The 13535-nt window shown below is 45.1% G+C and overlaps 1 protein-coding gene across 2 annotated transcripts in view; it reads right to left on the bottom strand.

Annotated features, from left to right (window-relative positions):
• Positions 1-13535, bottom strand: part of Cldn10 (claudin 10) — a 78897-nt gene that overhangs the window by 13533 nt on the left and 51829 nt on the right. Inside the window, exons 1-3 of one of the 2 annotated variants that reach the window (XM_042682679.1) lie at positions 8927-9194; positions 877-1038; positions 665-746 (exon numbers count right to left, since the gene is read on the bottom strand). In XM_042682679.1, the coding sequence (XP_042538613.1) occupies positions 665-746; positions 877-1038; positions 8927-9146 (464 nt within the window). In that variant the 5' untranslated portion in view covers positions 9147-9194. Of the gene's footprint in view, positions 1-664; positions 747-876; positions 1039-8926; positions 9195-13535 lie in introns of those variants that run through there. The other variant, XM_042682680.1, reaches the window with a different exon arrangement.

Here is a 13535-nt window from a genome sequence, read left to right as displayed (position 1 = left end):
TAAGTCCCAAGAGATATCCTCAGGCAAGACAGAAAATGTGATAGGCGGCTGGCTATTTCTGATTTGGTAACCCTGGGTTTTCCCTAATCAACAGAAATAAGCTTAGGGAAGCCAAGAACAACAGCCAAAGCACTAACCCAAAGCTCGGAGCAGCTGCATCTGGGACCAGGCTTCCTACAGCATTCTTAAACACCTTGCAGCATATGGTTTCTTTATTGACGTTGATTAAGTAGAGTGTGTTAAGACAGAGCAAACTGTTAAGATTCAGAGATTAACATCTGGCAAATATTATTTTGGAAAGACAACCAAGAAACCTTTTAATTTTCAATTCTCACATAGCCTCACCCCAGTCTCAAACCTGTCTTTCACTTTTCCTGACCTTTCTTCAGTTTTATCATGTCCAGGGAATAAAGTTCATCGCCCTAAATCTTGTATCTTGAACCACTGACAAACGAGAAACTATGTAATACTAACAAAGGAATTAAATGCATCCTTTGTCAGCGTGGCACATAAATCTGAATGAAGTCATCAAACACCATTCATTCTAGTATATTCCCTTTTCAATAATCATGGAGGAAATAAATATAACATCGCTTAATTTATGACATTAATTTGTATCAATTCCTGTGAGCTAGAAAGCATATAGATCAAGAAGAACACTTACTTTTGCTCCACAAAGTAAGGATCAAAGAATTCTGTCGTGATTTTGTTTGCATATAGGGAACAGCCAGTCATTGAGCACAAGCCTGAAAAGTACCAGAGATAGAGAGACAGAGAGAGAGAGACAGACAGAGAGAGACAGAGAGAAGGTGCCATGGTTAGCATCATTGCATTAACAGCGCAAAGTACTCTGTTCAGAAGAAAGTCTCTATTTACCTGACAGAATGAATACAATCCCAGCCAAACAAGCAATCTTAGCTTTGGCTTTCTCTGAGCCTCCAACTTTGGTACATTTCATTCCAAAGAGTGCAAATATGGCGCCAAAGAAGCCCAGGCTGACAGCAGCAATCATAAGTCCTCTGCATGCCTGAATATAACCTGCAATCAGAAAAAAAGATCAGTTTTCAACATGTGGTTGTCCAGAAAGAAATACTCAATCTATCCTACCAATCCTCATGACTGTTCAGTTATCTGAAAGAGAACGGTTATACCGGCAAAGCAAAGACAAACAAGAAAGGAAAGTGGGCTCCCCCATAGAGGATGGCCACTCTGTATTACACAATGGAAGCTTGGCATATGCATGATCCTGAATGCTAGATTCCTGAGACATTACTCACCGATGAGGAAACTGAGGCATGTAAAGGTTCCATGCTTTGTCAGACGTGAGTTAGTAAATAGCAGAATGTATTTTCCCCCAGTGCAGACTATAAAATCAACAAACCACTGACTCTCAGGGTGAGGGCAGCAGACATTTTAATGGCTTTGACATTATAAAATTTATAATCTAGTATTAGTGAAAGAAAGCTCTTAAGCAAGACAAACTGAAAGGTCTTTGTGAACGATCAGGAATGTAAACCAGAAAGTATACTAGTGACATTGTATTATTATTAAGCTACATACAATAAAGTTGGACTTTAAAAAATATAGTTGCCAGATACTGGTGGCTCATACCTGTAAATCCTAGCTACTCAGGAGGCTGAAGTCTGAGAATTGTGGTTCAAAGCCAGCCTGGGTAGAAAAGTCCATAAGACTCATATCTCCAATTAATCACAGAAAAAGTCAAAGTGGAAATGTGGCTCAAGTGGTAGGGTGCTAGTCTTCAGCAAAAGAAGCTCAGGGACAGCATCCAGACCCCGTGTACAAGCCCCACAACTGGCAATAAATAAATAAACTAAAGCACTTAAAAATGTGCTGTTAGTGACTTGCCTATCCTTCCTGAGTTATTCCTTTTCTGAATTACATATTTTTATTCACATCATGGTAAATTTCAGTGTGGCTTTTATCCAGACCCTAACACATTTTAAATTAATAAGATTTAACCTAACCAACTATTACAGCACAAGTCATTCATTTCAATCTGAAATAGTGCCATATTTCCATCTGAAACGGTGAGAGCAGTACATCCTTGGTGTGAGTAAATATTTGTTAAGCAAATATTCACATGTGTTCATCAGGTTTACAGTGGGAAATTAAGCCTTCTAATTGAAATAAACTCTTTAAGTGCTAAGACATGATAATTACACAGTTAGGGACTAGAGACTGGTGATCTTCATCTCTACTTTTTTCCCTCTCTTAAAGAATGAATCTTTATGGCTAGGAATGTGGCTTGGTGGTAGAGTGCTTGCCTAGCATGCATGAAGCCTGGGTTCGATTTCTCAGTACCACATAAACAGAAAAAGCCCGAAGTGGCACTGTGGTTCAAGTGGTAGAGTGCTAAACCTTGAGCAAAAGAAGCTCAGGGGACAGTATCCAACCCTAAGTTTGAGCCCCAGGCCTAGGAAAAACAAAAAGAATGAAACTTTAAAATTTGAATTCAATTCCTAGGATCTGCTTTCAAGAGCCAACCGGAACTCCCCTGTTTAACTGTCAATTGCTTTAGTACTCCCCAAATCCAGGACAATGACCTCCATCTTATAATATGGATTACTTTCACACTGAAGATAATTTCACTGCTGTGAGACTAACCAGAAACAGCAAAAGAAACTTATTTTTTAGCAAACAGGATAATGAAGCCTCTTTCCATAGCAGTAATCAGGTTGCACAGTTTATCTGGTTCGTGGCTGTTTTAAGCTTCAACCCACAATTGTCCAGGTAGAGACCAAGAGCAGGCAGCGGCAAGACCAAGAGAGGAGTCATGTCAGCCCCTCACAAGATTAAGGAGTCTTTGAGGTTAACCATGAGTGGCTCATCATTCACCAGAAGAATTCCTATAGACACAGCCGTAGTTTCATTAACCACCATTTGTTTTAATCCATGTTTTTTAGGTGTGTTAACTCCCAAAGTAATTATCAAAGAAACAGAAATGAGGGGAGGGCTGGGAAGGTGGCTCAGTGGTAGAGTGCTTGCCTTGCATGCCTGAGGCCCTGGGTTCGATTCCTCAGCACCACATAAGCAAAAAGAAAAAAAAGCCGGAAGTGGCACTGTGGCTCAAGTGGTAGAGCGCTAGCCTTGAGCTGAAGAGCTGAGGGACAGCACCCAGGCCCAGAGTTCAGGCTCCACGACTGTACCCCCCCCCCCAAAAAAAAAGAAATGAGGGGATAGCCTCATGCATGCATGCACAAAGACACACAGACACACAGACAGACAAACAGACACACACACACACACACACACACACAAACACACACACACTGAGTCCCCCTTGTCAGCATGGGATATGTTCCAAGACCCCCCCCCTAGAAGATAACTGAATCATGAAACTGCATTTCCTACTTTTTTCAACAAACACATGATACATCTTAATTGTTAAATGACAGATAGTAAAAAAGCAATCATAACCACTAATAAAGTATAGTTATAATTTATTGTTAAGAGCGGTTATTTAGAACTTATGAACTGTGTATTTCTGGAATTTTGAACCCCAGTTGAGTGTGTGTGTAAGTGAACTGGGAAACATGGAACTGTGAGTTTCTAGAGGTAGTTCCTATGTGAAGCCTATATTTATACAGAAAGACAGATGGATGGATAGCTAGATAGGGTGGACAGACAGAGAGATGATAGAGATAGACAGATGCATGCAAAAGTATATTCCTAGAAACCATTATCATGCACCACAATTTTTATTTACTTTTGTCATCTTATAGGCTTTCTTACAGTTAATGGTCTGGAATTTACCAGAGGTTAGGCTTTATAATCTGGTCGGTTAGAACAGGGAATGCATTCTCCCAGATGGTAACCAGCCATGAAAACCCTAGGCCAACCCAGTCAACCCTTTATACCATAAGGAAAATAACAGTAGTCTTTACACTTCATGCAACCACTACACATACCATTTGGTTTTAGTCTCTCATCCTGCATGCTCCTGCCTCTAACCTGCCCTAGTCTCTTGGCATAGGCACAGGGGCCAACCAAGTCCCTCTGATTTGGCTCTGTTCTTCAGTGCCAGCCAGAACTTCCGTGTAGAAGGCAAGACACCTCCCAGTATACAGAGCAATCCTATCTGCATACACAATGGAAGGCCAGATTTTCTGAAAAAGGGGGGGGGGTGCGTGTAATAGCAAGGAATAAGCTTCTCACACAGCCATAAAACAAATCAGCTTATTGGTAAGCCTGAGGTTTGTAAGGGGAGAGGGGACTGCCAGTTCTTAAAACACCCAGACTCAGGCCTTAAGGGACTTCTAATAAGTTTTTCTCAGAGTTTATCTTTGGCAAGGCAGACCTCAACAACTTAGCTGTTTAACAGCTCCTGAGGGCAAAACTTAGAAGTAACACCATCAAGGAAAGTGGCAGTAAAAACCTAGTCAAGGAGGCCATTATTTTTGACAGGTCTAATTTACTGACACCGTTAATAGCTAATTAACACACTGAAGTGCTGAGGCATGAACATATTTACTTAGAACTTCTCTGAAGCCTAATTTATAGTTTATTCTCCTGGGAGAAACAGCAAACATTCCCACTCACAAAAAAAAAAAATAGATGGTGCATATCATAAATGCAACCTGGCTGGAAGGGTTCAAGTGGGACTTTGAAAGGAATCTGGGTAAAGAAATGACTCAGCTGTGAATTTTTCAAATAGCAGCTTTACATGAATGAATTACGTCCCTAGAGACCTTCAAGGTGTCCCTGACAGTGCTTTCCAAATGATGCTTCCCGATTTTCAACTGCAAATCAGCGACAATGAGATCACCCACCTGATGCAGGCAGGTCACTAGCAAGACCACAGTGAGCGGCTGCATTTCAAGGGGGTAGGGGAGAAAAATGAGCTTGCTTGCTTGCTTTCTCTCTCTCTTTATTTCTCTATTTCTTTCTTATTCTTGTATTTTGCCAGAAAGACCACAGCTAGTGGCTGCATTTCAAGGGTGTAGAGAAGAAAAATGAACTTGCTTGCTTTGCCTCTCTTCTTCTTTCTTCTTCTCCTTCTCCTCCTCCTCTCCTTCTCCTCCTCCTTCTCCTTCTCTCCCCCCCCCCCCCCCCACTTGAGCCACAGCTCCACTTCTGGCTTTTTCTGTGATTAACTGGAGATAAGAGTCTCACAGACTTTCCTGCCTGGCTGGTTTTGAACCCACAAGCCTTAGATCTGAACCTCCTGAGTAGCTAGGATTATAGGCATGAGCCACTGGCCGCCCGGCTGAGCCTTCTTTATATGAGTAGCTTGGCTTTTTTTTTTTTTCTGTTTTGTTTTTTGTCGGTTGTGGGGCCTGAACTCTGGGGCCTGAGCACTGTCTCTCAGCTCTTCAGCTCAAGGTTAGTACTCTACCACTTGATCCACAGCACCACTTCCGGTTTTTTTTTGCTTATGTGGTGCTGAGGATATCAAACCCAGGGCCTCATGCATGCAAGGCAAGCACTCTACCACTGAGCCATCTTCCCAGCCCAGCTTGGCGTATTTTTTGCAGATTTTTTGAAAGAAGATTGGATGGGGGAGGCAGCACCTTGAATTTCAGCTCTGGTGCTTCTATTGATCTACAATTTGCCCTTGATTACATCAAAAATCTCTCCCAGTCTGTTTTCACATCTGCAAAATAGGAACAGCAGGTCCAACTTCCCCGAATGAACCCCATGAGCCAAGTAGCTGCTCCTCAAAGCATCCTCTCCACAATACCGAAATTGATTGTAGGCAGAAATCTAAGCAGAACCCTCAATCCTGACAGTTGGCTTTGTTAGAGCTCATTCTCCTCACAAGGAAAACTGGATTGGTATTGATGCCTCCTGAGTGCACAGAATCAGAGCTTTGATCTCATGTAGAAAATTTAGATAAGAACTCCACCAGTGGCAGCCAACAAGAGTCACGAGCCTTCCCTCTTCCTTCTTGGAGTCTCTTTCCAGTCCAGAGCTCATACCTGGCCTAAGGGAAGGACTAGGCTGCTTGGGTCTGCAGCGGACACAGCCCATAATAAAGTGGCTTCCCCACCACTTCAAAGCCAATGTCAGGACCAACACACAGCAGATGCGCTTATCCTGGGAATAAGGCCCTAACGACTTACCCTGCCAAGTTCTATTGGCAGGTCAGGGAACCAACTTCCTTGCATGTGGAAATGTAGAGAGGTGACACCCCACTTCTAGGAGATACAGAAAGTTCTGTTCATCAGAATTAGGAAAGTAGGAAATGGCCTCTGAGGCCCTAAAGGTAACATCATCCAGAAAGTGATAGATAAATTTGATTAAATCACAAATTGCCAAAATCTCAATTAAAAAAAAAAAGAATATTATACAATGAAGAAATGACCTGAGATGACAACATACCAAGGATGAACCAAGAAGAAACAACAAAACCATCAGCATACGATAGAGATAGACAGTTCATAAAAGAGAGAAAATAAATGGCCAATAAATGATAAGGTAGTCAAAAATCACAGGAAAATGCCAATGAAAAATGGAAGAAAAGGTGTGAGAATGAGGAAGGCCGGCTCTTACTCTTGGTGGAATGCAATTTGACAGTGGGAACTGAATATTCAAATGCATGTCCTACAGCTCCGTCCAACTCTGTCCAAATGCATGTCCACTGTCCAGTGGAATAGTCCACAGATGTCCACGTGTGAGGAAAGAATTTCAATAAAGCACTAATAGAAAAACACTGGAGAGGGTCCAAGTCCACAGTGGGTGAATGGTTAAATAAACCAGTTTATCCAGACTAATAAATAGTATGCACAAAGGGGCTAAAAAAAAAGAGTTCTTTTTATCTGTACCAACTTGGAAAGATGTTATGGATTTTAAAACATTGCAGGTTAGCATGGTGACACATGCCTGCAATCCCAGATACTCAGGAGTCAGAGGCAGGAAGATTGCGATTTCAAGACCAACCTGGGCAATGGGAGTGGTGAAGCTCTATCTCAAAAAATAAAGCTGAGTGCTGGTGGCTCACACCTGTAAACCTAGATACTCAGGAGGCTGAGTCTAATGAGACGTTTATCTCTAATTAACCACCTAAAAAGCGGAAGTGAATCTGCTGCTCAAAGTGGTAAAGCACTAGCTTTGAGCAAAAAAAAAAAAGCTCAGGGACAGTGCCCAGGCTCTGAGTTCAAGCCCCATGGCTGACAAAAATAAAATAAAAACAAAAGAGCTAGGGCTTAGCTCAAATTTGAGAACACTTGCTTAGCCCGAGCAAGGCCCTGGATTCAATATCCAGCATCGGAAAAAAAAAATTGCAGGGCATATGTTTACGTTTTTTAAATCATTTTCTAGTTACTTGAGCACACGCATTTTTCAAGCTCATGTCCTACAAATGTCTCTGCTCTACTCCAGTGTAGCATAACTGGAGGGCCATGCCCTCTTCTTCCTCAACACCTCTGTCTGCCCAAATCAGGAAACAACCCCCCTCTCACAGCAGACACTGGAAGAGGAAACTCCACTACCCTGCATTCAAAAATCACCAAGGAGCATTTCTATCTCTCACCTTTGCCTTGTCCCCTGACTGTCCCATAGAAGGAAGCATAGCTATCCGGCATGCTATCTCAGGCCACAATAAAGTCACAAATCAGAAGAAGTAGCCTAGGACAGAAACTATCACTCCTGTGTTCCCTAAAGTAAACCTCAGAAACAAGAGCGTGCCTGTTCATCTCCCTGGATGTGTGCTTGGCTGGGTACAGGAAATTCAACCATAATGCCCAGGGATGAACAGCGTTCTGGCTACTTCTTTTACACAGCAGGACACAAACCCAGTTGCCACCCTTCTGGCACTGGTCCCTTAGACCAGGTCCCCTCCAGCCGGACGTTGAATAAGTTTACTTTTCAGGGTAAGCACTGTCTTAGGAGAATCAAACCTATTTTTTTTTAAATCTAGCTATGCAAATATAAACAGCGAGGGGAATCATATAATAAAAGAAACCCTCCTCACATCTAGAAATAAAGCAAATGACTAGTCAGTTTCTGCCAGGATCTAAGGCAGTGGTAGGTTGCTGTATGTAAAATCCTGGAAGGAAAGAGCCTAGAACTTGCACAATCATTGTGTCTGGGGCTGACACCTTCTGACTAGACAGCCACACACAGCCACACACACACACACACACACTCACACGTATTCATACACATATCAATATATTCATATGTATACTATATATATTCATTTATCTACCTATGAATTCAACGCAAAACAAAACCTTGCTAAGAACCCCTGTGAGACAGGGAAAGCACCCCACTCCACCCCCACCGCACGCCCGCACCAAGCTGGGGTGTACGCTTTGTCCCCCACGTTCAGGTCGGGAGGGGGGCAAAGTTCCTTGGCGGACACTTCATCGGGGCACGGGCCAGGGCAAGGAAGTACGAAATCCTAAAGCGGGGAAGTTGGTGGCCGGATTTCAAGGAAAACGACAAAACCCCACAATATGTTACCCCTCGGCCCCCCGTGTCTGCTTTGAAAGGTTCTAAAGGAACCGGTGCGAAGCGAGGCCACCGCAGGGATCCGCGATACCCTTTATATCAGAACCAGCTTGGGGGGTGGGGGGACAGTTGGCGAGAGGGGAGACAAGCCCTGGCAGGGTAAACCCCGAGTTCCATCAGTCCCCGACAGACAGGAGGACGGCCCTCGACGGACGTGGAGCCGGGAACCCCCCCCATACATACACCCCGAGTCTTGGTCGCGTGTCCCCCTCCCCTCCGGGGTCCCGGGTTAGGAAAGTGCCCTGCAAGGCGGTCTGGGGGTTCGGGGGTGCGGGCGAGAGGCCGGGGGCGCCCGGGCGGGCCGGGGTGGTGGGGTGCGGGCGGGGGGCGGGGGGGGCGGGCGGGGGGCGGGGGTGCGGGCGGGGGGCCGGGGGGCGTCCGGGAGGGCCGGGGCGGGGGGGGGGTGCGGGCGGGGGCCGGGGAGGGGGCGGCCCGGCCGGGGGATGCTGACCGTCCAGCGCCAGCATGGAGGGGAAGTCCTTGCAGTTGGCCACGCCGGTGGAGTCGGTGACGCACGTCTTCCAGAGGTTTGCAAAGTAGGTGGCGGTGGTGATGACCGTGCCGTCGATGGTGGACACCTTCCAGTAGTCGGTGGGCAGCGTGGAGGACACCAGCACCCAGCCAGAGATGGAGACCATGAAGGCGATGATCTCCGAGGCCGTGTTCGCCATGCCGCCGCGCTGCAGCCGCGCTCCTCACCGCCGGCGCGTTCTCGCTGGGGCGCCGCGACCCCCGCCGGGTCGCCCAGCCCCCGCGGCTCCGCCCCAGGCCCCGCCCCGGACGCGCAGACCACGCCCTCGACACGCCCCAATCAGACCCCGCCCCCACAAGACCACGCCCCTCCCCGAGACTGCAGACGGGCCGACCCGGCGCCAGGGAGCGCGCGCGGCCCCGCACCCCGAGACCACCACCACCACCCCCCTTCTTGTCCGGCGGGCCAATCACCCCGGAGGCGCCGCGGAGGGCGGGAGGGGGATGGAGGGAGGTCCGGAGACTGTACGTGATGATGGTGCAATCGGTGCCCGCGGCGCCCCACCCTGCCCTGCCCACAAGCACCCCCCTCCCCACCAGTCAAAGCCGAGCAGAGGAAGCCTCTGTGCGCCCCCCACGGTATCCAGGGTGCCCACTGGGCCTCGGCCCGCCCAGCGCTGCAGGCCTGCACCTGCGCGGTCACCGTCGAGGGGCAGGCTCGGCTCTAATGTATCCTGTCCCTTTTTTTCTTTTTCTTTTTTTTTTTTAAACAACTTCCACCTTTGGTGCCTAATTAAAGAATAAACCCATTCATTCCTTCATGCCCCTCGCTGCTGTCTGAAGGCAAACAAAGATCAGGGTGTACTTCCAGCTCCCCGAGGTCATGAATCTGAGCATCGGTGGGAGAACAAAGACACTGGCTTCATTATAGGGTTATTATTTGTCTACTTGAAAGTGCTTGCAGTTCTTGCTGTGTGACCTTTTAGGATTCACTTCTTGCCAACGGTCACCAAAGGCCTCAAACCTAGAATAAATCAATCTGCTACCTAGAAACTAGTGCCTCGCTTTTCATAATCTTTATGCAGGGACATTTTGGCTGGTTGTGATGAACTTTCCTGGCTTCCCTTTGTTGCCGTGTATATGCGTGTGCGTGTGTATGTACACGTGTGTGCATGCTAATAGCGGGACTTCACAACCAGAACTTTGGGCTTAGGTGTTCTTGTTTTCAGTATGGCATCTTGGTGGTTAATTGGAGATAAAGTCTCAGAGACTTTTCTGCTTGGGCTGGCTTTGATTCAGGGTCATCCAGACCTTAGCTTCCCGTATGGCTAGAATTACAGGCATGAGCCTTCTCCCTGACAAAAAAGAAGAAGAAGATGAAGAAAGAAGAAGAGGAAGAGAAGGAGAAGAAGGAGGAGGAAGAGGAGGAGGAGGAGGAAGAGGAGGAGCAGCAGCAGTAGCAGCAGCAGCAGCAGCCAAGCTGCATGGCTTGTGGTTTATGACTATAATCCTGCTACTCAAGAGGCTGAGATCCAGGGCTGGGAAGGTGGCTCAGTGGTAGAGCGTTTGCCTTGCATGCATGAGAACCTGGGTTCGATTCCTCAGCACCACATAAACAAAAAGAAAAAAAGCCGGAAGTGGCGCTGTGGCTCAAGTGGTAGAGCGCTAGCCTTGAACTGAAGAGCTGAGGGATAGCGCCCAGGCCCAGAGTTCAGGCCCCACGACCAGATTAAAAAAAAAAAAAAAAAAAGAAGCTGAGATCCATAGATTGTGATTTGAAGCCAGCTGGGGCAGAAACATCTATGAGCCTCTTATCTCTAATTAAAAACCACCCAAATGCCAGAACTGGAGGTGTGGCTCAAGTGGTAAAGTGATGGCCCAGAGCTAACAAGCCGAAATCAAGTCCCAGTACTGACACAAAACAACCACCAAAAACCCTAAGAGTACAGAATGAAATCAGGTGACCAAGGAGAGGGGAGAAAGTTGGACAATAGCAGCATCCAGATTGAGGTTTGGATAGGACCTTTGGAATCCCTTGAGACACTCCACTCAATATTTAAGTATCCTGTTTCTAGAATTATATTCAAATCCTCATTTTAGGGCGTGTGTGTGTGTGTGTGTGTGTGTGTGTGTGTGTGTGTGTGTGTGTGTGTGTATGAGAGAGAGAGAGAGAGAGAGAGAGAGAGAGTGTGTCCTGGGCTTGAACTCAGGGCCTGGGCTCTGTCCCTGAACTTTTTTTGCTCAACACTAATGCTTTTCCATTTGAGCCATGCTTCCACTTCTAACTTTTTGGAGATAAGAATCTCAGGGACTTTCCTGCCCAGGCTGGCTTCAAATCATGATCCTCAACTGAATCATGATCCTCCTGAATGGTTAGGATTACAGCTGTTCACCATGGGTGCCTGTCTGTTTTGTTTTGACAGCCCTTTGGGAAAGTTGTTCTCCACAGTCGATGCAAATCTGTCTCTCTTTAACTTCTACCCTAGTTCTGTAACCACCTGCTGTGCTGCTGGACTGGGTAGAGGGTGTTAGTGACAGCTTGAAGGTCTCCTGACTGTGGAAATGGGGCTGTGGTTTGCTTGCAGTTACCCTCCTGCCCTGCTCTTGCTCCCAACTTAGCCTGTGTGTCACTTAGTTCACAGTTTGAGTGCTTTCCTTGTTCCCAGCTATTCATAGTAAGCTTCTTCGATTGCTGTCTACAGCATCCTCTATTCTTTTGTACAAGTTACCATCCATACAGGGCTTAAAAAAATCTGATTTCTTATCCCCCAGAATAGTTCCACTATTATTTCTCAGCCATTTTTCTTTTTAAACTGTCTGTTTCTTTTGGATCCAACTTCCTATATGGAAAACAAAAAGCCATTAGATATTCCCAATGGAATTGCCTAAAATCAAATGCTATACCTAGTTCACATTGTGTTTTTCTTTTTTGGACTAGTTCCTTTTCACTATGAGTTGGTACCTATTCAAGGTAGGTATTTGCTGAAGGTGTTAATACTTCCTTGTGTTTTTTTAGACAAAATATGGACTTACTTGAGTCTCATAATGTCTATTAGAATTGCGAATTTTAGGGCTAACTCACCAACTCGTTCATTATGAATTCCACTATTGGGATCCAAAGATACATTGTTTTAAAGAAAGAACTAGCGTGGCTTGGGTTCTCAGACCAGTCGCCAGAGGTTGATTTACCCTATAATTCTGCCTTTTATAGAAAGAAAGGAAAGAAAGAAAGAAAGAAAGAAAGAAAGAAAGAAAGAAAGGAAGGAAGGAAGGAAGAAAGAAAGAAATAAATCTCCAATCACCACTGTAACATCACTTCCAAAGCAAATCAGTTCTGAGTTCCTGATTGGAACCCCAAGAATCTCCCCATATCATCCTCCCCCCAAAAAAACCCCACTGTGATCCACCAAGAAGCAAGCTCTCTGGATGGCCTGGTAGCATTATTCCCAGGTCTTCTAATGGGGAGCTAGGATGACTACTGCAGCCCTTACTGACAGAGTCCTGCGGACGCATACTCAGTTAATTTAGCATTATCCATGGTCAGGCTGGGGGGGGGGGGGGGCGCGGTGGGGAAGTACATTACTTGCTTCGTTGAAAACTTCAAAACAAGTAAAGTCCTATTGCTGCAGAGATTGTAAGACACATTTGCACCTTAAAAGGAATTGGAAATGCCACAAAGGACCCATAGATCATGACCTGGATGGCAATACTTTACTTCCTTTGCCAGCGAAAACAGACAAGAGTCATCAGGCCTGGGAGTTAACTTTTTTTTTTAATGTTTTGTCCTTTGTATGAGGTTAGACAATGCTACACTCCTTTTCTTCTTCTTCATTAAATACATACTATAAAATCTATATTTTAGAACCTACAAGTACCTATCCAAAGAATGAAAAATATTCGCTATTTTTTTAATATGTAAAGAAGATCATCTCACTCACCAAGCTTTGTTTTAGAATGTTTTGTATCCTAAGCTTTCAATCCAGTTTCTTAAGGTATTACAATAGACTCAGGAATGTCCAGAAAATGAAAGCTGACTAAACAGAAGTTGGTTGTTTTTTTTTTTTTAAAGAAATAATAGATAAATGACTTGTTTCTCTTTAAGATGATGGAATCCTAAATTACCTTTGCAGTTCATGTACAGACTGAGTTGAAGAAAGTAACCTTTTAACTGATAAATGCTTCCTTGTTTTCTTTAATATTCAGCTTGCTGAAAAATTTTAACTATCCACAAAAGACTTCTTCATTTAAACACAAGAGTGAATACACCCCATAAGTTGTCTTCTCTAAGATATTCCAAGTAACAACACCTTTACAATAAGTTGTCATTTATAGAATATTTGTAAAATGTTTCCATCATGAAAATTGTGAATTTACAAAATTTTGTTTTTGGTTTTTACCTGAAGGTGCATCATGCCCTGAAATCTGCTATCCTTTTCACTTTTGAGACCTTAACACAGGAAGTTATTTCCTGGGCATTATGATGGTTATTAAGGGAAAATAGAGGATTTCTTGTCCCCTCACACCCCCCAGGAGGTTTGGTTCAGTAAGAGTGAGAACCAGTTTAGCCAACTGGATGGGAGATTTGCAGA

Source organism: Dipodomys spectabilis, unplaced genomic scaffold (assembly GCF_019054845.1).
Source record: "Dipodomys spectabilis isolate Male_0828 unplaced genomic scaffold, ASM1905484v1 ptg000075l, whole genome shotgun sequence".
Classification (NCBI taxonomy): domain Eukaryota; kingdom Metazoa; phylum Chordata; class Mammalia; order Rodentia; family Heteromyidae; genus Dipodomys; species Dipodomys spectabilis.
The sequence above is the reverse complement of the archived record's forward strand: the minus strand, read 5'-3'. Positions and strand labels throughout refer to the sequence as shown.